Here is a 25,065-nt window from a genome sequence, read left to right as displayed (position 1 = left end):
GTCGGTACAGTTACAAAGGTGAATTAGTTGGCGGAGAGGTTACACCGCGATTAACGACAGAGAGGAGATAGCGAACGTTACAGCCGACTTCTCGTGGCTTCTTTCTCTCTTTCTCTCCCCTCGAGGGTATATACTGGCGTCTGATGGGAGGATTCCGGCGTGTCGGTGTCCACCTGGTAGGAGTCGTGCACCAACACTATGTACTACCGCGGTAATCCCTTCGCGGCACAGAGCAAAAGAGTGGGAAGGAGAACGTCGAGGAGGAACCTCGTAGAGGAAACGATCGAGGAGCGTTAGAGGGAGAGGCCGCTGCCGCTATAGCAAAAGGAAGAAGACGCGAGGGAAAGACGGGAAGAAGAGGGAGAGAGATCGTGAGACTAAAGACGGGGTGGGAGAGGGCAGGTCGCGTGCCGGCGTGGTGCTACTCCGTGGCTGAAAGAGAGGAAAGCACTTACCTTCCCGACGTCTCTCACGGTTAACACGCAGGGGAGCTCCTCGCTATCCTTACGCGCACACCTTCCTACCTGGAGCGCACCGACGATCCACCCAGACTACCAGCGATACAAGCGAACGTCCACCGTGTGTTCCTCGTGGTTCACCTACCTACCTACCTACCTACTTACCAACCTACCCGCCAACCTACGAGTTCAGTCTCCCCGCCCAGTCCACCACGGTACCCTTCTCTTTGTGTGCGTGCTTCTCCTCGCGATATCATCCCGTCTCTCTTTCACTATCGATCCGCCTCTCGCTCGCTCCACCAACTTGGTCTACTTTCCTCTCTTTCTCTCTTCTCGCCGATCACCTTTTTCTCCCCTGCTCCGTTTCACCGTCTCTGTGTTCGCCACTCCGATCGCGACCACGCCGCGCGCTCTCCCGTCCCCGTCTCCTCTGTTCGCTCGCGCGACGCAGTTTTACTCACCGATACACTCGGCTTACTCACCACCGTATACACAGCCTCCTCTCGTCGCCGCGTCTCCTGCACCGTCTCGCCTCACCGCGCCACGCCACGCCACGACTCTCCCCGTTCCCGCCTCGACGAGCCACGACTCGCAGCGAGTCGCGTCTCACGAATCTCGTCGAGAGCGTTCGCTGATATTCCGCTTCGTCCACGAGGCAGCCCGACGGGGGGGATATCACACGCCTCGAGAGAGGACCTGGACAAGGAGCACCAAACGATCGCCGGACGGTGCTGAGCAACGTGGTTGACTCCTTCCGTTTCTCCGTGCTCTCCAGTCGAGGAACCAACCAGTCAGGACTCGGCTGTCCTGTCGACACGACACGCGATCCACGCGATCGATCGGAAACATCACGCGGGACACCACGATCGCCCCGCCGAAACCACCTTCCGCATCCACGATACCACGCCACCGTCACCGTCACCCACCGGACAGGATACAAGGCGGTCGCGCGTGCATCGTCCATCGATTACACGATCGTAGGTGCATCCGTGAAGATTGGTCGTCGCGTGGCCCTAGATCGTTTCATCCGTTCGAGTGACGACAGTTTCGCAAGGAGGACTATCTCTAGTCAAAGGCACGGAAAGAGGACACACAGTTCTAGGATAATTACCCCGTTCCACGTCGATTCGGTGTTCCGGATGACCTAGAAACGATCCGCTGGAACAGCGTTTGTCGCGTGACACGCACCGAAAGCGAGGGAAGCGCGTCGCGATCTGTCGCTCGAACACGTGGTCGCCGCCGCGCCGCCACGAGGCACGCTCTTGGAACGCAGATTCCCGTCGCGGAGCCTCGCAATCACCGTCAGGATGTTCGATCGGACGTTTCGATCTGGATACTCGTAGAATAACGATCCGCCGATGATCGATGAACGAAGAAGAAGAAGAGTGCTCGAGTGTGAGGATAGTGTGCCGTTGTTGAAACCGGAGTGCCTCCTATTTTTCCTCTTCGCTTTCTTCTACCTCTTCTTCTCTTCCTCCCTCGACTGACTGACTCTATCTTCTCTTTCTTTCACGTGGAGCTGTGGTGAACTCGTCGAACTGTTACGAACGCGCGATCAAGGGGGAAAAAAGGAAAACGAGTTTGATCGAACGGGGAAAAAATCGCAACGAAACAAGTGGGGAAAGTGAGAAACCGTTCACCGGAAGTGCAGCCAACTACTACCCCCGGCTTCAAGGTCATGGAATGACGCATAAGGTAAACCTATTTGTTCTTCTTCGTCCGATCTCGTTCCCTTTCCGTGGCGAGGCTTACCTCGGCTGGCGCCTCTGAATATTTATGAAGTCGCTCGATCGATTTCTCGTAGCGTCTGTCGCGTGAAACGAGCAAAGATCACGAAAAAGAAAACGCGTCAACCTGAAATCGATTGAGACGTTTGCTTCCTTAACCGGCTACCGACCTATCGACCACCTCGCCGTATCTAAAATCTCGATTCGTACTCCTGCGGCTCTCCTCTCTGCTATCGTTACGTACAAAACGACGAATATTCACTCCTCAAAGATATGTCTTTCCGAGATCAAATAGGAAATGGAATTTTCTACCTTGGCGAAATCCTATCCTACGGATACAAATCTCAAGGCGCCAACAAATTAAACAGACTCGCGACTTAAATCCTAACAGGCTTCGCAGGATAGGTTCGTATCGTGTGACGACGCGTAAAAAATCGGCCGTTCATCATCGGACATAGTGGCACGATGAAAAATGATCCGTGTAACGAATAGATCCATAGATCGTTTTCCGTAACGCACGAGCGACGACGCGGCGTTTCACTCGGCGAGTCTCCCGCGGCCGTCTAATTCGCTTGGAACCAGTTTCGAAGTCGCGTTTGCGATTCCGCTTGAAAAGTAAGCGTCGCCCACGCTCGTCCTTATATCACCGAACGGTTCGTTCTGCCGCTCAACCAACGAGACACATCGCAAAAGCTATGTTCCCGCCGCGATCCTTGCCGTTTCCTCGTTCATAAATTTACGCGCCTCCGGACTGGCGAGGGGCTGCGCCCATTCGCGGGATCGCGGCTGCCACGAGATAACTTGGCGCAATGTGAGCGGTTAGACGCTCGATTTACGCGAAACTTTGAAAAATCGTTTATTTCTGGAAGGCGATTTAGTAACCGGTTTGAGAATCCTATTGTCGTTTACTTTTCAAAAATATCGCGCGAATAGTTGCGCAACATGGTGGATAATCCAATATAGTTTACGGGTAAGTGTAACAACTTCTGAGTCAATAAACAGGAAACTTTTGACACGTATAAAGAGTCGTTACGTAATCCTGGCTACCTGTAACGCACGATAGCATGTTTCGATTGAAAAGTTGCTCCGGTTGTACGATTGTCGAAATAATTATCCCGTCTAACTATTACGCTATTACGACAGCTATTTTCCAATTCAAAACGTGCCTATTTACCGATCATATCTTTTTTCATTCCCTTTATAAATACGGCGCCATTAACCGCACGTGTATCGAAGCTAACAGCTGCTGCAAGGTAATAAACATTTGCAACGAATCTTCCGGATCATTTATGCTACGACTTGTTCATTTATTTTATTGTGTATTATCAGCGAAATCCTTGTCCTGTAACACCGGCTCTTTTCTCCCTCGTTTATCGTCCACCGTGGCTATTAACATATTTGAACACATAATAGGAATAGAACTTTGCAAACTAATATAAAATTTACGCAACATAACGTTTGCCGGAGTTCAGGATATTACGATCGTTTAACGAGCATTTTTAACGAATCGATAACATTGTCAGAGAGAACGGGTGAAGCGGCGCGACATTCAATGCGTGTCGCCTGCTCCGAATCGAAGGAGGCCATCAGGCACGACGGCAGAAGATTCTCATGACGGTGCAGGAATATTCGTGGGTATCGCATAAATCTTTGCAAGTCGGTCGTCCGTCTCTTAACGATTCAATGATTAAATGCCACGAATTCCCCGAACCGAGATACATTATTCATAGAGAAAAGGCCGGGTACGATAGTGCACGCAGCGCTTACGGTTCCGAGCGTGCAGCAACGTTAACAGTTAATTGATAACAGGTAAACCAGCGGCGAGGCGCTTCAATTTTTGTTGTAGGGGCCACACCGCGATCGAAATAGACCGACAAGACCGTTAACGGTCGCGCGAAACCAATAGTATCGGCCTTCCTTCCCTTCTTCTCTCTCGCGCACACTCTCTGTTCCATTATTTTCTTTCTTTTCAACCGGTTGCGCCGTTCCCGCCACCGCGCCGTTCGATCCTCGCCAAGTGCCATTAACGATTCCTCGCGACCGCGTCTCCTCTGTCTGCGTAATAACTCACAGGCGACTGTTGTTCGATTTTTTTCCAGCAGCTTCGCTCTGTAATTTACATGGACGGTTCGTACGATTAACGCTCTACTGATCGATAATGTCGGAATCGACGACGATGCGAATCGAACTACATCGGATTTATCGCGATCCAACGAGGGACGGCGATGCCTATAACGGTTACCTCACAGAACTTTCCGCGTTTATGCGTTTATAATGCAACTCCTTCTTCACTCCGTGTCGAGTTGGATACATTCTTCGCGTCGTCTGGAAGCTACGAAAATTTCTACGACTCCGTTCGATGGATCCAACTATCTCGCGGGCAAACGATACGAACAACTGCGAACATTGCGAGTGATAATTTTTACGTTTTTGAAAGAATATGCAGCCGCGTAGGGAGAAGAAAGGCGATTCGAGAGAATCGAATGTGGCACGTCGGTATCAAGTGGAGCGAAGTTGCACGAACGACTGCAGGTCGCTTCCTCTTTTTCTTTTTTTTCCGATTGCCCAACGATCGCGATGCGTAAACGTGTACCGACGTTATTTGAATACGACCACTATTACGAGAATGGAAAAAGCACGACAATCATGAGAGACTCCCAGAGGTTCGAACAATGTCCTCGCCTCTGGACTGGCGCAAACGGCAATAAAACGGTTCCTGAACGACAACGCCGTCTCCTCGTGGCATCTTTCGTGCCCCCCTCCCACCCCGCTTGTCATCGTGTTACGTTATTATCCGTTATCTCAAAAGCTGTCGTAAAACGTCGTTAATCTCCTAACTTATTGAGTTCTCTTGCACGTTAAACATAATAAACAACTTTAATTTACAAGTATGAAAAAGATAGCATTATTATTAGATCGCGAATGTCTGTGCGCATTCATGTTTTCATCAATGTAATGAACTTAATGCGATCCAAGTTAAATTTTCCTTCGTCCATTGAGTATTCTTTTATCGCGTAATTACATAAATATCAGCAAGAAGACATAATTAATCTTGCCATCTTAGGTATTAAAATAAACAAAAACTATTACCATGCGAGATGCGTTTACGCTGGCAGCATTTAGGTACTGTTAAATCCGCGACGCGAGTGTCCAGATGAAACCGAGGCGACAGAACGAAGTCTCGGAGAATCGCATTTAACGAGAATTTATACGTTCTTATTCTAGAAGACGCGCGCACGCGGTTGTAAATGTAAATTCGACTCGGTACAAGTAGTGTGAGAGAGAGAGAGAGAGAGAGAGAGAGAGAGAGAGAGAGAGTGCGCGAAAGAAAGAGAGAGGAAGATGGAGACAGGGATGTTCGGTGGCATAAAGCTGTTGTTGCGTGGGCACGCGCACCGACCGCGTCTATTTATACGTCCGTTTGTGTGTACACGTACAATGGGCCTTCGCTGCTTTCAAATTAAATTCGAGCAGTACCGCAATGCCATTGTTAAGCTCATTGCCGTCCCGTCGCGGTGATCCCACCTATCGTAGACGAGCGACACACGCCTACTTTCCTCCCGGGGAACATCCACGAGTCGAGGCTGGAGCTGATCCGACAACGAGAAAAACCATTCGTACTTTATCCTTGCGAAAAAAAAACGAGCTTTCGTTTCCTGCACAGTGGAAAGGTGAATGAGGTCGTTTTTTCCTTTCTCGTTCAAATAAGGCGTATGATCTTTTCTTGCACCTTTGTACACGATATACTCTTTGATGTTGCAGATCGAACAGAAACAAAAAAAGAAAGTAAAAAAGTTTATAAACTGGTGGTTTAATGTGAACGGACGTGACACGTGTATGATGCGTATTCAGTCAAAGTACGAACCTGGCATTTTTACGAGCGCGATGCGATCATCGAACATTAGCATGAGTATGCAATCTTTTTGCCGCGTTACGATTTATGAGCATTGCAAAAAACGACCAAAAACTCTGTGAAATAATATTATAGTTGATGCAAGAAAATTGCAACCTTCTGTCTGCATAATCGTCGTGAAAACTTCTGAAACCAAGACCTCTTCTTCGACGTTACGATCCCAAACGAGAGAATTCGATTCAATCGAGTGCACCGAAGTCCTCCGTTCTCGATCGTTTCGCACAAGAGACACCGATTCGAAATGACGTTGAAAACTTCAGTTTCAGGCCATAATCTGGCACTTGTGACAAATCGAAACAACTATAACTACTATGAAAGGAATCTCGCATGAACCTTTAGTCGTACGACTCTCTCGCCAAAAGTCGAGCTTAGATTTGTTAGGAAAGCGGCTTCTCCCCAGCCATAATCGGCGTCGATACGCAAGTAATTATCCGTGCAACTCGCCTCGATATCCTTAAGCAGTCGTTACGCTGGCTTTATATTAATTTCATTACGATCGAGTCTAGCGTAGTTGTGACGAGTGCGAACGAATTAGAATTCCATCATTGGTCAGAGCTGTTGAATATTTCTGATGAATGTTCGCACGCTCGGCCAGATAATATTATGTGATAACCGTTTTGATACGTGATAATTTAATTCGCGTGGGAATTCGATGATCGTGTTTTTGATAGGCTTGTTACCGCTTCCTGGCCACCTCACCGTGAGATCAGATCTCTTCTCGATCGAATCACAGCTCTTTGTCTCTTCCTCGTTGTTCACCACCGCTGTTGCGCCGATAACGTTTGCCTAACTTGGAACGCTCGATTAATCATGCGCGGACGACCATGTTGGGAAAATAAGGATGACTGGAGAAACACGGAGTAATCTCCTAGTTGTATGGTCCAGTGTACCTTGACTCTAGGACGGACTATGGATCAGCTATGTCATATTTTGCTGACTACCGATCGGATCGACTTTATTATGTTCTTGAGAATAACAACTGTTCGAGTGCTCGAGGGTCACTTCGTTAGAGAGAAGCTTTTAACGTTCAGACTTTGAATGGTATAATTGGCTACTGAATAACGTTAGGTTGAAAAGTGGCGGAAAACATTTTTCTGTTGACAGTCGTTTACGTACATGTTAAACCGCGTACTTTTTCTCCCGTGAAGTTGCTATTTTTTTCCGACCACGAGTCATCATCTGAATAGTGTTTAAACAAGTTTTACTCCATCTACGTTCAATATTTATTTACATACGAGAAAAGTTACATACGAGAAGTGTTAGATTCACAGCTGGCTACTGACGAAGCACGATACGACGCGGCAAACGCACGTGCATCCATTTACTCGATCGAAGGTTATGCCTGATCGAAGGTCTTTTACACGAGGGAAACCAATCGTTCTTATAGGAGCAAATTTTTAGACTATTCAGTAGCAATCTCTTAAGGATACAAATACACGAATGAATCTGTTGAGTAGACTTGTCAGGAAATTGAACCGTTGCGTTGTTTGCAGAAACAAAACGACGAATACATCCACTTTTGCCACTTTCCGCATAAGGAGCAGAAAAAACATTGGGAATCCTTTTCTTCGAATTCCGTCGATCCTCGCGAGAATGCCCTAATTTACGCTCGTTTCGCAAATGATCGGCTACCGGTGGCCTTGGAAGGACACGGTTGGCTCTGTTTCTCAGGCAAGCAATTTGGAATCACATCGCGTGTCCATTAGGGCATTTTAGATCTTCCTGGAACATACAATTCCTCTTCAGCGTGAAACTATCGCTTAATGCGTACACGCCGATTCTCTTAAAATCAGGTAAAGTCAAAGGTGCTAGTAAACCGTTTCGATTTCCTCGTTTTCTACGGAGAACGCGTCAGATCGGAAACTTCTACCGGAGAATCGTTGTTGCCACGAGTGGAATGATTTCCGCGAAACGCGCGAAATTGCTCGTTTGCAACACGAGGCACAGGCTACGAGGAACGACGCAGTTGTACAGCGTTCGTGTCACTTCGTGGAAAGTTGGTGATCCCCGATATCGATGCGAACCCTGGCCATCACCGTGTATAAATATATACAACGATCGGTCACAAAATCAGGAATAGATTTTCATGAATTTTCCTTGGGGCCCGTTGTTGGCTAGCGTTTGGCCCGATTCTTTCTTCCGTCGCTCGTTCATCTCCCTTCCTTTCTTTCCAGACCCGTCGCGACACCCTTTCACACGCCTCTTCCGCGACATCGTGCCTCTCTCCTCGTCCATTTTCTTACTCCGGTTTCGTTATCTCTAAACGCGTCCATCCCTCGATCTCTCGGTTCTACGTGGCATCGATTCTTCGACCGTTTTCTCATGAAATATTCACGCGACACGAGACGAAATCATCGTTTGTTAGTCAACCATCTCTGTCCCCCCGTGCGTTCCCCTTTCTCCGCGGTTACGATCGTTGACGAGACCGCTCTTTGCCATCCCTGGCACATTTCTTTCCGTCGCTTTCGCGTCCCGCGAGGGCACGGAATTCATTTCGTCGAGTTCCGTGTGTCGGAAGGAAGTCTCGTTTCGATTCCATGGTACGCGACACGAGATAGCGAGATACGTGACACGTGGACTCGAAAGAAACATCGTCGCGAATGATAGGGAAAACAGAATGATCGAACCTGCCTGATTAGAGCAAGAGGTGGCTCGTACAGAGCACATTTTGCTCGGTTACGAATACCTCGAATACATACATCGAACAAGGTGAATTTAGGCCACACCACAGTCATCGATTATGCAACGGTTCGATCGTACGCCGTTCTAATTACGGACCACGTTCTGACAGCCTCGTTCCACGACTGGACCCCTAGTCGAAGCGATTACAATTAATCACGGCAACCAGGAGCTTTACCAAACTGTGTACTCGTTCTCGCCGCCAATATCGTTCGCTACGCATTAATTAAAAGACGCTTTCTAATACGTCGAATTGAATTACAGCGGGTCATCGATCTCGCCGTAGCGTCGCTCACGGGCGTTCCCCGCGTCTATTTTCTATACTGTCGCGCTGCTCGTTTTCTCATCTGCCACAGATTTCACTCCTTTTAAATCACAATCGCCTATTAGCCGGGAAGAAGGTGCGCTCCCATACGTAATTTTCGTATCTCGGTCACGAGCGCCGTGGAATCGCCCGAAATATACCAATTACATAACCGATAGCTTTTTGACGCTGCCTCTCTTCCCTTATCTGCGAGTCCCATCGTCCTACCTGGAATCAGGAATTCTCTTTCCTTCTGTTCTTTCTTTACCTGTGATTTACCGTCGTCGCCACAAATTTCCATTATCAGTGTCAACGACCTCTCCTGACAGAATAATGTCCATTGTGCGTCTGTAAAAGATTTAACAACTTGTCTGTGATCTTTTAATGCGACTCGAACGATAGTAAAACTTACTAAACGACGCTGTCGATAACTTTCTTCGACTATCGCCAAGGCTGTGCAATCGTTGGCAAAAAAAAAAAAGAACAAAGATAAATAAATAAGTGGTGCATGCGTCCAGTGCACTTTCGATCGAGTGACAAAAACGACCACCGGATGCAGCGATTCAATGCGGTGAGACACGCGTGTCGTCGACATCGGGCTATCCATAACGCTGTAAAGGGGGAGTTTCTAATCCATTAAACGTCTAAAATTAAGTACCACTAGAATTTGATTGCTAATAATCAATACAAAAACTCTAATAGCTTAAACACTCTATGGCGTATCGTTTTGATCGATTTCATCGGGCACGTTCGAGATTCGATTTCGCAAACTCGGACGTCCGCCAGAGGGCATTTTCGAGTGGTTGAAACCAGAGAGAAACCGATTGTGGTCTACTCGGTCGACTTGTCTAACGGCGGAGTGAATCGTTTGATGTCTTTGTTTCGGCGAACCCTTCCTCCGTTTGCCGCTCCTTTCTCTTCGTCAGCTGGCTTCCTTGGAAACGCAACGCTCCGAACAATTTTCCGATAGCGGATCGAGAAGGGAGCTGCTTCTTTCGACACCTCTCGCGCCACTTTAGCGTCGCCTGAAGATTCTTACGAAATCTCGACTGCCTGTGAGGTTCAGGCGCGGTACAGTTGACATTATGGATCGTTAAATCGAAAGTTTATCACGGATATCGTATTAAACGTCAAAAAATTATTCAAAAGTACTTGTGTCTATCGTTGTAGTTAATTACTCGATCGGAATATACGGGAATTTCTTGAATTATACATTCGTTGTTAAATGTTCGAATTCCTAAATTATGCAGAATGGAATTTCTTTTCTAAAACGATAAAGTCGCATCCACATCCAGCAGAATTCTACTATGATAATTGTATTAATTGCGATTAGGAAGCGTCTCGAGGGGAAGTTCTTTTCCATGGCCACGAGTTACTTTCTTTTCCCGTTTCTAACTCGCGTGTCTCTTCTTCGCGTGGTTCCCTCTGTTATCGCGTAATTTGCAGACAAATGGCCGTTACTGTTACCAGATGCGGTCTAAACGCGTTGCGTTGCGCGACCCATGAGAAAAATTCTCAGCCCGGCATTGTCAAGTCCTCGATCTAACGTCTATAAATGGCATAATCTTCTTCCGGCGGGGCTGGAAATATTTGGCTAACCTCAGGCAATTAACGTTCCGCCTCGAAACGGGGCAAACTCCGCGAGAAAGTAACTACTTTAACTGCTTTGTCCTGTAGCAACGAATTATTAGCCGATTAATTTTTCTAATCAAACGTCGTATCTCCACGCAGAAATTTCCTTGCGTACCTTCCGCTTTTTTCATACTCTCTGTAGTCTTGTCGCATTTTAATATTTTTTACATTGCTTTCATGCTGGTTTTTGTCAACTTTTTTACCAACGAGTCGACGAATAACGCGGAACTCGTGGCAGTACCGCGGTGAGAGTGTAAGGCGAAATTCCAGCGGCGCGCCGATAGTTAAGATTTCATGAGGAAACGCCTGCGATCGTTGGGCATTTATCTAAATCGTGGAAATAGCGGAGAAAATTACCGAATGTTATCTCATACCGAGGGCTCCGAAATATGTCCGTGTAGCTTGAGAGAGACAGCGAATTACTACGTGGAAAATCATCGACGAAGGATCGTCCGTCTATCGATTGCAATTACGTATGTTCCAAGCAGCAAATCCTTGTTCTTGTTATTGAACACGTCGAGAACGCTCTCGAATTTGTACACATCATCGTTGAAGTTTCCTAGTTAGGAGAGCACCTGCAGCTACCTTGTACCACGGTTTAGTTTCACTCGAACGAATCGCTGTTAACTCGCTCCGTAACTGCTGGACAAATTAAACCGAACGCGAACCAGGAAAAATTACGCGGGTTTCGTTTATTGTTCTTCGCAAAGATATTACCTCCTCCGATCTACCTAAATGTTTCTACTATGAATCGGATACGTCTTTGATTCTTACTTTCTATCGAATTCCGTTGGAATTTAGTTCGAATCGAGTGCATTACTTTAATGAGCACGCAGATTGAAATGCAGATTCGAAAGTGTCTGAAATTCAACAACGTAAGACTGTTATTCAATGAGGTTTCTAGCGAGACAGAGAGGAATGTGGATGATACGTCGTTCCCTTGGAAGCGAGATTGCAGTCATCTCTGACGGCATTGTCTTTGCTCGATCCTAATGGCTGAATACCTATTAGGGTCAGACCGTCTGTAGAAGTACCGGAAACCAAACAAGAGATTTCTTTAACCCATTCATCGCAATCCGAATAGAAAGATTGGCTCGGAGAACCGATAAGGTTAGCGAGACGCGTTATGGCAGTGTTTCCATACAAGTGAAAGAATAAAAAAAAAAGACGAATCACTTCTCCTTTTGTCGTTTTTCCAGCTGCAAAAATTCCATCCGGATTCCTACCAGAGTTCCGAGACTCGCTTATTTTAAGCTGCTGTTTAAGCGTTTCGTAATGTCGAGCACGATTAATATATCGCCGATTGCGAGTTGTCCATTTCGAAATTACGTAGACAAGGTGCGTTTTCTGGCTAGAATTTTATTTATTCTGTGTATAGTACGCAGACACCTTGCGGTAAAATGAAAATAAGAGAACCGCGTTGGCGTGGCACGCGGCGCGAGCGCGGAGCAAGTAGAAAAAGCCCAGACACGTCTAATCAGGAACGGACAGTTTCTACTGCGGGGAGTACTTTCTCGACGCGAACCAATTTACTAGTAAATTAGTTGCAACCATTTAACCTAACCACCTTTCGTTCGTTGATTTAAGATCTGTGGACGAACTCAAGGCTATGCAACAAGTATTTCAGAGAAACTCGATATTCTCGAGGACATTTCGATACGTGTCTCGCAACCGAGACGTAATGTAACTTGCTTCGCTTTTTCCCTTTCGTCGTCCTCCTTTCCCTTCGTTTCACTTGTTCCGCGGAAATGTAGCCGTATGCGCGAACAAGCTGCAAGGTTGCTAACTATCAAACACCGCGTGGGCGCGATCAAGCCGACATAGGAAACGGACTCGGAGCTTTTATACAGCGGAGGCGAAATCATAAATAATAATCGTCGGATTTATCGGCGTTGCACGCGCGCAACGTACGCGTACGCAACCGGACGAAATGTTGTCGACAAATTAATTCAGTCAGAGTAGCCGGTGCAAGCACGAAACGCGAAGCTCGATGAATAATGAACGGTGTCGCTTGTCAGGCCGAATGAAAGTAACATTGAAAACGATTAAGCGGCGCAGAAACCGAACGCCACTCGTTCGCTCTTCTGTATCGTTTTACCACCTTTCACTGCCTCCTCGCTGTTTCGCGATCGCTTATTGTCCACCTTCCCTCGAATTCGCCTATAGTACTGGTGTCTGCGATACTTTTACTTCCACTTACCCTTGCGGGTACATAAGAATGACCAGAGTTCCACTCGACTCGGAGAATACGGTTCGAATTTCACATAGGTAGTTAAGGGATTTTTGTTACAATTTTGTACTTGCTCTGTGGCCATCTTCCGACGAACTCCAATTACCCGATAAATCCTTGCGAGTTGACGAAGGGTTTGAACCAAGATTTTCCCGTAACGCGACGCTACCATTTGCCTTATCGTCGTTGTCGATCGATCGAGAGCGACGATACGCAAATTTGACGCGCGTCGATCGGCCAATTACAACGTTACAACAGCGATACCGGCTATCGTAGCAATTTTACACTTATAGCAAAAGAGGCAACGGCTAACCGAAAATTACACGCGGTCTCCTGTCGCACACGTAGAGCAATATTTCGGTGTCGCGGCCCGTATGAATTTAGTGGTGCGTCTCGTATTTTATCTCCGACAAGGCGGTGGTTAAAGGGGCCCGCGTCGTAATTAAATGCCGGCACCTCTTGGCCCCGTTATCGGCAGGAGCGATCGTGCCTCATACAGAGAGCCCGTGCAACAAGGAAAGACACGAATCTTTCCTTCTTCTTCTTTGCTTTTTCTTATTCGACCGCATCGTCTCCTGCATCTTGTTTTTCGCCATGTCACTCGACTCGGACAGTGCTTGGATAGGGGACAGCTCGCGGATCAAGATCGTCCGAAATCCGTAACCAGAACCAGCCTTTCTCGCAATAAGCGCGATCTTAAAACGGAATTCTGCACAATTTTTAAGCCATTGAGTAATATAGTCTGGTCGATAATTTGCCAAATAAGCACCATCCGTGCGAATTAACCTGTCCAGCGTCAAGATGTCGACCGTTTATTAATTTAAAATCAAGATGCAAAAATCTCTACGTTATTTTTTATTCGTTAAAAGTATCGGATTACGTTCTTCGCGCTTGAACGATTAAACGATCTTTTGTTATATTATGTGTATGCGGAGAACAGTAGATTCGAAAAAAGATACGTTTCATAAAGGTAGAACAGAAAAGCGATTTGTTGCTACCGTAACACGTAACGATAAACAAAATATTGAATTAACGTACGAGTTCATAGCGTTGGACAGGTTAGTCGCACGGAGAAAAATTACAACGAACTGTAAAAATGCTAATAAAGTGCCGAATTTGAATATCTCAAACACCTTTCTTCTTTTCTTCTTCTTTTTTTTTTCTTTTTTTTACTCTGTTCCACTGTCTCGCTGTTTCTTCTCGCCGATCAAAAAACAGAAAAGTTGCGTCACGCGAAAAGAAACGACCGATTGAAATCTTCCCTGCGCCTGACAATCCGGCCAGGGACGTGGTCCGTTCGGGTAACAAGTGGCGAACGGTTATACGCGTTACACGAACGATGTTTACCACGCCGCAGGGACGCATTTAACGCTCGAAGATTTGCAGATACATGCGCAAACAGGCAACCCATGCGAGTTGAATTAATGATCTTGGCTCGCAACGCGAGGGTTATTTTTATTTACTCGAAACACGATATAATTAAATTAGAAAATCTCGCGATGGTTACGTTGAAAGGTATCGATGCATCCTAAAATATCGAGATACTAAGCTACAGAATATAGCAACGTATAGGTAAACGCGAATAAACGATGTAGAAATTAGTATTCTCGGATTGTAGAAATTTTAAGGATAGAGAAAATGTCGAGTCTCGTAAAATTCGAGATTCGTAAATACGTAAAATTGATAAAAACGAAACGGAATCGGTGGAATGGAAACGTTACGTTAAAAGATGTTGCCAAAGCATAACAGCGCTCGAAAAACAACGCATTGTGCAATATGTACGTGGACCGCATGCGGCCCTGGAGGCGCACTTATGGTACACGTAGGTGAATGTCGGGAGAGAAATCATACCGGCAAGGACGACAACGAGCGAGAGGCAGAGGGTGAACGAGAAAGAAACGACGAGGGAAAGAGAGACAAACCACGCCCGACTCATCCCGACTTTCTAGAAACCGAAAACTGGATCGTGGCCGGCGGCATGTGGATCTCGACCGATCTCTGGTAACGTCAGTCGAGCTTGATTCACGTAACAGATGTCAGTCTTTAAGGATCGTGTGCCCCGCCTTTTCTTCTTCTTGTTTCGACTGCCGTTCCACGGAACCAGCTACCGTTTCCCGTGGACATTACTCACGAAGTCGCTCGGAGAAACTCCACCTTTCGGGAGATAAAGCGGTGCCTCGGGCTTGCTCGAGGGAAACGAAATTCCGAGAAGTACGCTCCGCTCGCGATTAAGTTACCGGAAATCTGTGAAGGGAGAACGAGCGCGCGCTCTCGTCGAAAGCCTCACGGTCGATTAAGCGGCAGCGGGCTCGTTAAACCAACAACCACCAACTACCAAACGTTCGAATTAACGACAGGCAAGAGATTCAGTTCGTAAAAGGCGCCTTTAAGATCGTGTTATCTGCTGTTGGACGCGTTACGTCGTCGTCCACGTTGTATCCCGTGAAAAATCTGATTAGCACACGCGAGTTTCTCCGGCTGGCTGATTCGGATGGGAAGAAGGGAAAGTACGATATGTAAATCGAACTTAATCAACGACATCTAGACGAATGACGCGTCTCTACGCCTATCGCCTACTCTCTTTTGCAAGGAATACGATTCGCGGAGAACGCGTGGAAAGCAACGGGAACGGTCCAGTTACTATCTCTTATCGTTGGAATTCAGAATTAGCGGCTTTCTCGCTGTCCATCGATAATTCCGGTAATAAAGGCTAGGAGTGTCATTAAAGAAGCTCGAGAGAACCGTTTTCCCGGTGAGGAATTTATCTCGGTTTTTGCACGCAACGATGGGTTAACGACTCGCGAACGAAACCGTTCGGCCGTTCTGGATCATCGAACATCGTCCGGCAGGGATCGCTGTTTCCGAACCGTTCGGTACACTTTCGATTCCAACCGAACACCTAACAGTTCTCGTCGCGTTCTCTATACTCGTAATTAACGCTTTTCACTATTGTCGGTCGCGAGCTTTTTGCTCCTGCTCCTTTTACGCCGGAACGGGGTTCTTGCACCGTCGCCAACTCCTCCTTTTCCCTCGGTCCCCTTCGCTCCTCCGCCTCGTCCCCCTTCCCCCTTCTCCCGTCACCAACCCTGTCACCGGCGGATTTCTCTTTCGTTGGAACTGGACAACCAGCTGAAGATTAGCTTCTTCGGTAACTGGATCGACTCGCGTGAAACGACACCGGCTGTGAAAGGATTCTTCGATTTCTCGAATTAGCGAGAACTTCCTTCGTCGAACATCGATCGAGGAATTCGATTTACCTTCGGCATAGCGAACGACGGTGGAAAACGAAACGATATGCCCACCGAAGACTTTAACGCGCGCATAAGTAACGATTTACGCGCGGTGATTTCGATGCCAGATAAGGAAACATTAACGCGACAACCTGTCTTCGTTTGCAGCACGTATCATATAACTTTCTTGCAATCTCTGTTGGACGAGCAGTGTGTTTATCCGCTGAACCCCAATTTCTTTAAACGCAGTTGGATTATAAAATCGTAATTTAAGAAATAAAACAGCTTTTTCTCGTTGATTCGCTCGAGCGATTTTACATTACACGTGTACATTATACAGACGGATCTGCTCGGAGATCAGTTTCGTAAGATCGAAATCAAAATCAAGAGAATACGATGTCCGTTGATTAAGATAGATAGCACGTGCTGTAAAAAGAAGTTTGAACCAACGGTTAACACGTCGATTATGTCACTGGCTATGAATCTCTCGTATCACGTGTCTCGTTTTAAAGCTAGATCGTCGTACGTTCTACTAGAGTTCCGTTACATGGAGATCGTATACTTAAGAACTTCGTATACATCCTCGCAGCTTGCTCCTCGCAATCTTTCATGGTAGAAATCGTTGTTGCCGTACGTTCGACGCGCGTTCGTTATTAAAGTATCTCAATATCGTTCAGCGTGACGTCAATACACAAAAACGCGAGCAATTTGAATGATCGGAAGATTAATTTCTACGGCTCCGAAAAACGTGTCGCTATCATCGCCTCCGGCTGAAAGAACATTCATCACGATATGGTTGACGCTTTGATGTATCGCATTCGGTTTCGTACGTTACTTAGGTAGGTCTCGTTTTGACGTATAGGATTAATTCGTGAATGTGGCAGAAACGAAATCCTTTCGGTAAATCGTATCAGTTTGTCAGTGATCCGAACGAGACGTGTCTGCTACGATACTTGCGTTCAATCATTGTAAATTTGCTCGTTGTTGCAGCAACGAAACAACAATGAAGATTGAAAATTAAATTGCAATGTAAACGTTCGATCTTCGATTGAATTTATTTTCAGTGACTGTAAAAAATTTGTCGGTCGTTTCAGATCATTCCGAGCGACGAGCAGGAGCAAAGCCGAGGGTGACAGAAGCGGTGTGATGAGCGGATATCTCGGTAACATTCCCCTGCCCCCAACGTTGTTGCACGACCCGAAGTACCCTCCAGCCATGCGGGAGAAAGACTCGAGTCCAAGAAAAATGCCGGGCCACATCAGCCCGAAGCAAGCCAGCATCTATCCGTTGAGCGTTCGCGTGCCGGACGTTGAAGAATTGCCATACGATTTGAGCCACGGCCACGGTCGTGGCCTGTCGAGTCCCACGAATCAACAGCAACACCGGCAACAGCCCCATATGAGTCCGGCTGCTAGACCGCCTCAATCTCACCATCAGGAGGATCTCGATTGCGAACCGTTGGATCTTCGCGTCGATCACAAGAAGGAAAGACTCACGGACGAGAATCAGAACGAGATAGAGGTTCTGAATCAAAATAGTCTCGGCGGAAGTCTTCCCTATCATACGGTTCTGTTTCCTCAGCATCATGCCGTTCATCCGTTGGTCCTCGAAGCCATGTACCGGTCGCACCATCACAGTTCGTCGGTTCCAGATTTACCTAAGATCCAAGTGCGGGCGTTACCGACCATGGTACCATTGCCACCGAACAGATTCTCTTCCACCACTTCCTCCACGTCGTCCTCTTCCTCTCAGGCTGCCGCGAGAGTTCCGAGTCCCTCGAGTGGCCAGCAACATCAGCCACAGCAACAGAGTCACTCGAGTCAACAGCAGCAGCAACAGCAGCAGCAACAGCAAGCTTCCAATCTTCCACCTTACTCCATCAGCGTTCAGGCCGGTCTAAAGCCGAAGGACAGATACTCGTGCAAGTTCTGCGGTAAAGTGTTCCCCAGATCGGCGAACCTGACGCGGCACCTGAGGACGCACACCGGCGAGCAGCCGTACAAGTGCAAGTACTGCGAGAGAAGCTTCAGCATCTCCAGCAATCTTCAACGTCACGTCAGGAATATCCACAACAAGGAAAAACCGTTCAAGTGCCCGCTGTGCGAACGATGTTTCGGACAGCAGACCAACCTGGACAGACACTTGAAGAAACACGACGCCGATGGCCCAACGATACTGGACGAAGTTAGATCGAGGTACCACGGACAATTGCCGAGAGCGGACGAGTCTTACTTCGAAGAGATTCGCAGTTTCATGGGCAAGATCACCTCGCAGAGACAAGGAATACCGTACTTCCCTGGTCTGCTGGGTCATGGAGGAGACGATTTCAGAAACGACAAACAACAACTTCAGCTGGAAGAGAAGAGAGGCGATTCTTCCTACTTCAGCGACAGGGATAATCTGAGCTCGAGGTCGAGCAGCACCGCCAGCAGACCCGAGAGCGTGCAAGAGGAGCAACGAGAAGTTAATTCTCCGCCATTGTCCCCTGGAAATAACACTTGAGTCGAGGAATCCGATCGTACGTCCGACGATTCCTCGTCGGGTACGATTAACTAGACATCGAAGTATCACCGAATCGATACGGTTCCTTGGGATTCCAAGTTTCGTCGATACGTCGCCATCCGTTCGATGAACGACCGAACCATCGCTCGTGAATAGCGGCCCGTTTACCCGAGGACAAAACATCAATCTTACCGTCGACGAATTACTTTTACACAACGGACTTGTTTCGCTAATTTTACATTCTCGTGTAATTCTAACACTTGGTAACTAGAATTCATCGTGTTCAGACGTTGATCAAACGAAGAGGTGCCTTACAGAACGTGCCTGAAATGTTTTCCGAAGTATTTGATGCGCAGAGACTTACAATTAGCCGAGGCGGACAATAAAACTCGACTTTAAGTAGTATCTTAGTACCATTAGACGTCAGGATATTATGTTCCAATAGGGCAAGGTGGACTAATAAAATACGTGCAATTCCGTTTTTAAATTAATCGACAAGGCAGTGATATGGAAGGAACTATACTATCGTCGATCAAAGACAAAATTTTATATAATTCTATAAAGTACAATACCCTGCTGTACTTTGAAGATTAATTTACACGGAACGTGCATAAACGCGCGAGGGCTGACAAACTGTAACTCAATTGTCGTCGTATTCGTTCTCTTTTCTCATCCAGCCGTTTTCAAAATTAGCAAGTTAGCGGAATCGCGTAGCTTCTCGTTAGAATATTTGCTGCTCGATTCGAAGGGCAAAGCTAGATAATTTCCAGCGACCGTTGCCAACAGCCAGGAGACGAAATCGTTGAACAAGACCAAGCACCACGGGGGAAATACCGAACGAACGCGGTTTAGATTCCTTTTGGCTGGTAGGAATGGCTGAAAACGACGCTTCGCGATTTTACGACCTAGAAAGTGAATTTTAGCCACTCCATCGCCCCGATCCTAATCCACGGTGTCGATCACCGACGACCAACTGTGAAATAGAAATCGATGGGCGGATCTGTGCGGTCGTCGATCGTCCTCGGCCGGAAGGAACGAGAAACTCGACGCCCGCGACACGAGTCGTTAAGTTCTTCGTTGAGTTCGTCATTGAGGAAGTTGGAGACGCGACGTCAGAGCGTGGAACGGTTTTCATAAAGCAAGAAATTATCGAGAGAACGGGTTGTCTTGCCATTCGAGTTGTTCGCGGATTATTATAGCCGTCCGTATCGTCGACTTTCATTTATCAAATTAGAAAAGTTGAGCGTGCAGAAATTATGCAAAGTTTAAACCGATGAAACGATCATGCAAAGATGAAACGGATTAAAGGATTATGCAAAGATCGAGAAATTAGCGTAGCACTTTAGGATGAATCTTATATCGAAGATAAATAATATCGAATACGTGGGAAAGCACGCAGGAAAAGCAGCTTCCTGTAGCCGACCATTACCAGAATGACTCGATGAAGCTGGTAAAGGCGCCATCGGCCGGATCCCACACGATCCTACGTGCCCCTCGTTTCCTGCGGATGGTCGCTGGAAACCGTACCCGGGGCGAAACGATCTCTGATCGCTTTCCGTTCGTGGTTACGAATTCATCTGAACTTTCTAATCGGCGCGAATGTACGGGTGGCGTTTCGACCTTGGGAGTAAGCGGGGCCCGCTTCGATTAATTACGCTCGATCTAGATCGAACAGCCAGCCAACGGAGTACCGTACGAACGCTTCTAAAATTGGCACCGGATGGTTACGTGGGCGACTCGTAATCCGCTAGAAATCCGGCTGGTGGAAAGTTGGACGTTTTTTGTACTCATCTCGCACGGATTGAATGAAATTGGCCGGGTTTCGTATTTACGGCGCGGTGGATCATTGAGCAACGACTCGGTGAGTGGCAAGAGAGGAAACTCGGTTCGAGAAACGTGGAATCACGGTACCAAAGATCGAAACGGTAGCGAAACGAAAAATTCCGCGAGAGGATTAGCGAGGAAGGAATTTCGCCTCGGAAACATGGAAATTAGGGAAATTAAAGCGTACGAGAGTAGAGGGAAGCGAGTGGAAAAGCGAGAGGGAGGCTGGAAGCGATCGAATCGGCTGCCGGCGCGGTACTAGGTGGCAATTTATCGGTACTTTCTACCATGTACCGACATTCACTGTAAGTAGCGCAGGTGCAGAGGTGCACGATATGGCGAACCACGCGGTCAGGAGATCATCTTGACCTTGGTAAATACGATCGACGAGCGATTAAGCGGAAAGCGCGACGAGGAGAGGCCTGGGCGTATTCTTTCCCAAGGAATCCGAACGGTGGTGCAGAGGATTCGAGTGGTGACGCGTGAGAAACCATTTGCGCTTTCTAATTCGGAATGTCGGCGATCTTCTAAATTACAGGAGCCGCCGTCTAAATGAAACGCGAACCTCGAACAACCGCGACCTTGATATCTAGCCGATAAAAATTGTCATCGACTAGCAAATGCAACGTTTTGCAACGAACAAACGCGATAAAATCGTCCCTGGAATCTTAAACGACGGAAAAACTAACGTCGCTTCTGCTCGACGCAACTTTGGTAGGAAACTTTGCAACTAGAATTCTACTGAATGTTGAATACCAATAACCGGAAGATTGGCGACAGAGTTGAAACATTGAAATTTATTTCACGATGCGAAGCTACGAAACGGTCGACAGGAGTTTGTCTGGAAGCCGGGAAATGGAGAGAGAGAAAGAGAGAGAGAGAGAGAGAGAGAAAGAAGGAGAGAGAGAGAGAGAGGCGGTGGAGTTCCTTTCATCAATGCATCAGCATGCGCATCTGGAATCGGAGGATCCGCGCGCGGCATGCAACGACGTGTGTGTTCACAAAATCCATTTTAAGAGCGAACCGATTTCGTAAGGAGATCGATGCAACGCGTTACGAGGACGTGGCCCGAGGTGTGACTAAGCTTCTACGGTATAGATATCTCTCTCCTCCGCGGTGCTACGCGAACGAAGCCTCGAGAGAGGATGGCAGGCCCTGTTTTTCTTGCCTCACGCATACGATCCCGACCGACGATGGCCTCGGACCTCCGTTGCGTTACACTTTTGCCACGCCCCGATCGGACGGGCAAGCTCATCGCGAAAGTGAAACGCAATAAAAGAGTCACACCGAAGCGAGAGAGTCTCGACATCCATGAAACGTTAACAGAGAGATACACCCGAGAGAAGGAACGAACGAATCGACGAGTCCTCGCAGATTCGGACGAAGAGAACGGTGGACGAACGTCCGAACCAGGAGAAAGAAAGATCGATCGAAACCTCAAGGCTTGGAAATCGGTTTTCTCGCCACCTCCCACAGTCACCGATCGAACGTATTTCGACCGAAATTCCGCAGTCGATTTAACTCGTCGATCCCCGATCCCCGAACCCCGATCCCGTCGCAGATGTTACTCCTCTCCCTTCTGTCTTCGTTTCGTTTTCAGAAACCAACTCGTACACGAGCGTACACTCGAATAAAACTAACACCGCGATTCTTCTCTTCTCGTTCTAAATCGTTCGACGTAACAGCGAACCGAAGCCACCACTTTCCAGCAAAAATACACGAATCTCCGTTTGGAGTGGTCGCTAGTTTCCACGCTAGGCAATCCGTCGACCAGTTCCCTGAAAAAAAAGAGGCCGCGAAATTTCTCGGAGACGAGTCTATCCGTAAAATCGCGGCACGATCTCACGTCCGAGCCCGGCTTTTTCGATCTCATCTCGTTCCAGTTTGCACGCGTGATTTCACTGGACAGGTTAGCACGATTCGAATTACGACAGCCTGTTGTTACGAGGACAGGGAAAAACATCGTACGAAAAAGATCCGACCAGAAAATACGTCCGCGCCCGCTTTGCAATTCCTCTTAGAAATTGATTAGATTCTATCGTGGTGTTCGAACTGCTCGCTCTTACCTTTCGATTTCGATTTCGAGATGCGATCAGACGGATTCCCCGGCTCCTCTTTTCCAATCATTGTATATACATACGACATGCGATATTTTAGCGATACGAATCATATTAGCGAATTATAATATAATAAAATACATGTACCTATATAGCTGCTAGAATTTGAAACGAGGCTCAATTTAGTTAGTCGAAGTCGTCGCAAAGGTATTAGTTTATCGCGCATCGGCGAGTTCCGCGAGATCTAAATACGAGCGCTATCGCTCCGGTGACAAACCGAGACGAACTCGTCGATGGGCGAATCGCTAGAAGCAGCTAATCCAGCGAACAATTTGCGTGCAATTTCAACTCAGAATCTCACCTAAACGCGTTCGTCTGTCGAGCATCGACTCGAGGAGAAAATGATGCGCAAAATGCATGGAAATCGAGTTTGCTCGAAACGACGGGGGTGATAGTTCTCGCGCGTCGTCCTACTCATCGCAACTAAAAACATAGTCAGCCCCGTGCAAGGTGTACCGCAAGGCGGATCGTGAAAGAGTACCGTTTTAATTTTTATATATATATACATATATATGTGTATCAAATAGATATATATATATATAAACATAGAGTTGTATATGCAAAATGGATATAAATATAATATATATGTGCGTGCGTGTGTGTGTAAATCGTACGACGATTGTGATTTCACCGAGGTTACCGAGTTATACGTATTTACCGTTTAGCCAGAAACAGGCGCCGCGCCGCCAGCCGACCAAGCTATCAAGCGCTCGTTACCTTTTAGAACCGCTAGCTCGTAAGTGTGCGCAGGTGTTGTCCATCCACGCTCAGTTTTCTCTTTTATTTTCCTTTTTCCTTCGTTTTTTTTACATAGTCAAATTTCAACAGGGCGATCCAACGCCGATCGAATCGCAGGGATCGCTGTCACCACGAGATCGACGAATCCTTTGCCTCCATATGTGTCGCGTCCCTTCATCTTTCGTTTCAGGACATTATAAAGATGAACGGACGTGTGTACACGTTTGTTGTAGCGTGGATGATCTCGTCGCGAGAACGAAAGATATTATCGCTCTTTTCTTACGAACGATTTTCCTTCTTAAGTGCTCCTACTTTATACTTAAGTTAAAAAGAACACACACACTCTCTGTTTTAGCCCCCGTAGTCGCGCGTCCTGTAGAATATAGTGGTGAACTGTATATATGTTTATATGTAATATTCGATTTGAAAAAATATATATGGATGTACACATACAGAGAAAGAGAGAGAAACGAAGTTACACGTGGAAATTTATTTTAAAGAAACTCTCATCGTACTTGCGTTTACTTTCTCCGCTCTCTCACGGCGTTTCTGCCGCCTATACGTATACCTCTCCGAACCTTTCATTAAACTCCCTATTTTTGCGTCCCTACAATTTCGCGAGCTTCTCCGTGATTATGAGACGCGATTAAAAGAAAGTTACCTGCAAAGACGAGGAGATCCTCGTTAAACCGAATCGACTTGCCTCTCTCCATGGAACAGAATTATCTAATAATTCCTTTTTCCTTCTAACGCGACAAAAATCCCAGCGTTTGCAATGTAACGGTAGACGCGTTGATCCGACGAGTCGAAAGTTCAAGTTTTTCCGAACGTAGTCGTCGCGATCGTGTGGCCAATGCATCCGAATCTTCGTCTTCGCTTTTCTATTCTTTGTTCGCGAATTCTTCGAGATCTCGTTTCTAGTTTTGTCGTTTATTCCTCGATATACGAGTAAAGTACGATTTTTTTATCGGGAATGTAAGAGTTATAAAAATACAAGGACAAAGACTATGTAAAATTTCGCTGGACATCGAAGAATCGTTGCTTCCATCGAAAGATAATCGAATCGCACGACTCGGTGTCTTTGAATACGAATCGACGAATTCGAAGAATTCAAAGGGACTCGTATGGATTAACGCGCGTAACGATACCGATCCATAAATAAAGACTCGCTCATCTCGACCAAACTTGGCCTGGAGGTGATCGTAACGAACAGGGAGACTAGGCCGCTTCGAGCTAAGTGGCTTCTTGGCCTCGCCGAGGACATGACTTTGACCCACATATCGGTAAACTACGCCAACCGGACTATTGGTACGAATTCTGATTGTTCTACTCGAAACGACGCTTAAAACGCCTCTCTAGAAAATCTATTCTATTCGACGTTCGTCGCTTTCGCCGAAGAACATTTTTGAAGTAAAAGAGTAAAAAATAAACAGCCACTGATCTATGTAAATAATTTTCCGTCTAGATATATTTGAAGTGCGCCTGGATACCGTAAATGCAAAATTCGCGTAATCTTGAGGACAACGCAACCTTGATAAGATCGACGATAAAGATGATTCGTCACGTGTAGCCTTAGTGGTTCGATGAATCACCGACTACGGACAGCATCTTCTCCGGAATTGACAATGACGTATTACCTACTTAAGAAACTTCTATATTAGCCTGGAGAAATATGCACGATGCACGTTTCATCGAGACGATGCCAAAGTTC

The 25,065-nt window shown here is 46.9% G+C and overlaps 1 protein-coding gene across 1 annotated transcript; it reads left to right on the top strand.

Annotated features, from left to right (window-relative positions):
• The first annotated feature begins 989 nt into the window (after positions 1 to 989).
• Positions 990 to 23,828, top strand: LOC132905728 (MDS1 and EVI1 complex locus protein EVI1-A-like). The gene is made up of 2 exons (XM_060957328.1): positions 990 to 2,153; positions 17,268 to 23,828. The coding sequence occupies exon 2, from the start codon at positions 17,320 to 17,322 to the stop codon at positions 18,673 to 18,675; it is 1,356 nt and encodes a 451-aa protein (XP_060813311.1). The 5' UTR covers positions 990 to 2,153; positions 17,268 to 17,319; the 3' UTR covers positions 18,676 to 23,828.
• The last annotated feature ends 1,237 nt before the right edge of the window (positions 23,829 to 25,065 follow it).

This window comes from Bombus pascuorum, chromosome 3 (assembly GCF_905332965.1).
Source record: "Bombus pascuorum chromosome 3, iyBomPasc1.1, whole genome shotgun sequence".
NCBI classification, from domain to species: Eukaryota; Metazoa; Arthropoda; class Insecta; order Hymenoptera; family Apidae; genus Bombus; species Bombus pascuorum.
The sequence above is the reverse complement of the archived record's forward strand: the minus strand, read 5'-3'. Positions and strand labels throughout refer to the sequence as shown.